General features: G+C 40.8%; 1 protein-coding gene across 1 annotated transcript; it reads left to right on the top strand.

Moving 5' to 3' along the window:
• Nucleotides 1–216: 216 nt before the first annotated feature.
• Nucleotides 217–1,158, top strand: LOC131904720 (olfactory receptor 2K2). The gene has a single exon (XM_059255778.1). The coding sequence runs from the start codon at nt 217–219 to the stop codon at nt 1,156–1,158; it is 942 nt and encodes a 313-aa protein (XP_059111761.1).
• Nucleotides 1,159–2,092: the final 934 nt, after the last annotated feature.

Raw genomic sequence — 2,092 nt, 5'->3', positions numbered from 1 at the left:
ATCTAGTTGTGGAGTAATCAAACAGATCAAGCTGTCTCTTCCCCTCAGATTAAAAAACCACACTATCCTGTAATGTGTGTGTGTGTGTGTGTGTGTGTGTGTGTGTTGAAATTGTACTTTCCTAGCTAAATGAATATTACATTTATTTACGTTCCTCAGGTGAAATGAAGAGACTCTTACTAGATAACTATCAGTGGTGGTGGTGCTAGGAAGGAAATGCAAGGAGAAAATTTCACTGTTTGGAGCCTTTTTTTCCTGGAGGGATTTTCCCAGTACCCAAGGTTAGAAATTGTTCTGTTTGTCTTCAGCCTTGTAATGTATTTGGTTACCCTCCTGGGTAATAGTACTCTTATTTTAATCACTGTCCTGGATTCGCGCCTTCAAACCCCCATGTACTTGTTTCTTGGAAACCTCTCTTTCATGGATATCTGTTACACATCTGCTTCCATTCCCACTTTGCTTGTGAACTTGCTGTCATCCAAGAAAACCATTATCTTTTCTGGGTGTGTGGTGCAGATGTACCTATCCCTTTCCATGGGATCCACAGAGTGCATACTTCTGGCTGTGATGGCCTATGACCGTTATGTGGCCATCTGCAACCCGCTGAGGTACCCTATCATCATGAACAGGCAAGTCTGTGTGCAGATGGCCACCGTCTCCTGGGTGACAGGCTGTCTCACTGCCCTGCTGGAAACTAGTTTTGCCCTGCAGATTCCCCTCTGTGGAAATGTCATCGATCACTTCACATGTGAAATTCTGGCGGTGCTAAAATTAGCTTGCATGAGTTCACTACTCATGGACATGGTTATGCTGGTGGTCAGTATTCTCCTCCTGCCCATTCCAATGCTCTTGATTTGCATCTCTTATGGCTTCATCCTTTCTACGATTCTGAGAATCAGTTCAACAGAGGGAAGAAACAAGGCTTTTTCAACTTGTGGTGCACACTTGACTGTGGTGATCTTATATTATGGAGCTGCTCTCTCCATGTACCTGAAGCCTTCTTCATCAAACTCACAAGAAATAGACAAGATCATCTCATTGCTTTATGGAGTGCTTACCCCTATGTTGAACCCAATAATTTACAGCTTAAGAAACAAAGAAGTAAAAGATGCTGTGAAAAAACTGCTGGGCAAAGTGCCATTGGTACCAAGTGTGTGACTCTCCCAAGGATGTGCCATTGGCAGAACTCAGCAGAGAAATTCTAAACACCATTCAGCCCTTTTGGATTCTGACCTGAATATTAGCTCTGAAATTTCACAGTCATGAGGTATTTGTACACAGAGTAATTTATTATGGATGTAGTAGGTCCCAATGTTCACCTACTAATATTTCTTGTCTTTGGTGCATCATAGTTGGGAGGACATCAATTCAGTCACTGAACGTTTGCTCTAAAAGCAAACTCAGATAAATGTAGTCAGTGAATCTTAGTGCCAGAAGAAATATCTTTGCTACAATCACTTGTAGAGTGGGGTAGGAGCCTAAAGATACAAACCAAACAACTAAAGGAATAATAAGGATGTTGGCTTGATTTTGGAAGCAAGGAAATGAAATTAAAGGAAAATGAAAAGACTTGGTCAACACTGCACTGTGCAAACTTTGATGACAGTCCCCCTGTGACTTCTTGGGCAGCGCTTATTCTGCTCCGTGGTGGTAGCTTCTTAAGTGCTCATTAAAACTCTGTCTTCCTGAGGAAGGATCTAATAAGGCCCTCTTCATACCTGCCCGCCAACTTTGCTTTTTCTAGGCAAATCTGTCCCTGTGAAATTATACTTTCTGTATATTAAATCTTTTCATTCATTCATTGTATTTTTCTTCATTGGATGACTGACTTCACAATGGCTATCATGGAAGCTTTTGTTCTAGAAACAACATTTTTTTCCATAGACACCTCAGCCATCCCAGTCTAATTGTACAAACACTCCCTGCTACTTTCAATGGCATTTTTGAGGTGAAATTTTAGAGTAGGCTTTCACTAGACTGGTGTTAAATTTGCCTTTAGAATAAAACTGAATTGTCTGTTCTCGAATTTGTTACAATTGTACTAAATACAAACAATAATGGAGACAGAGACAGATGAAATCTTAACTGAAAG

This window comes from Peromyscus eremicus, chromosome 2 (genome assembly GCF_949786415.1).
Source record: "Peromyscus eremicus chromosome 2, PerEre_H2_v1, whole genome shotgun sequence".
Classification (NCBI taxonomy): domain Eukaryota; kingdom Metazoa; phylum Chordata; class Mammalia; order Rodentia; family Cricetidae; genus Peromyscus; species Peromyscus eremicus.
Note: the sequence above shows the minus strand (reverse complement) of the source record. Positions and strands in the feature narration are given on the sequence as shown.

Coding starts and splice junctions, on each gene's coding strand:
- LOC131904720 (XM_059255778.1), top strand. CDS start 217: ATGCAAGGAGAAAATTTCACTGTTTGGAGCCTTTTTTTCCTGGAGGGA.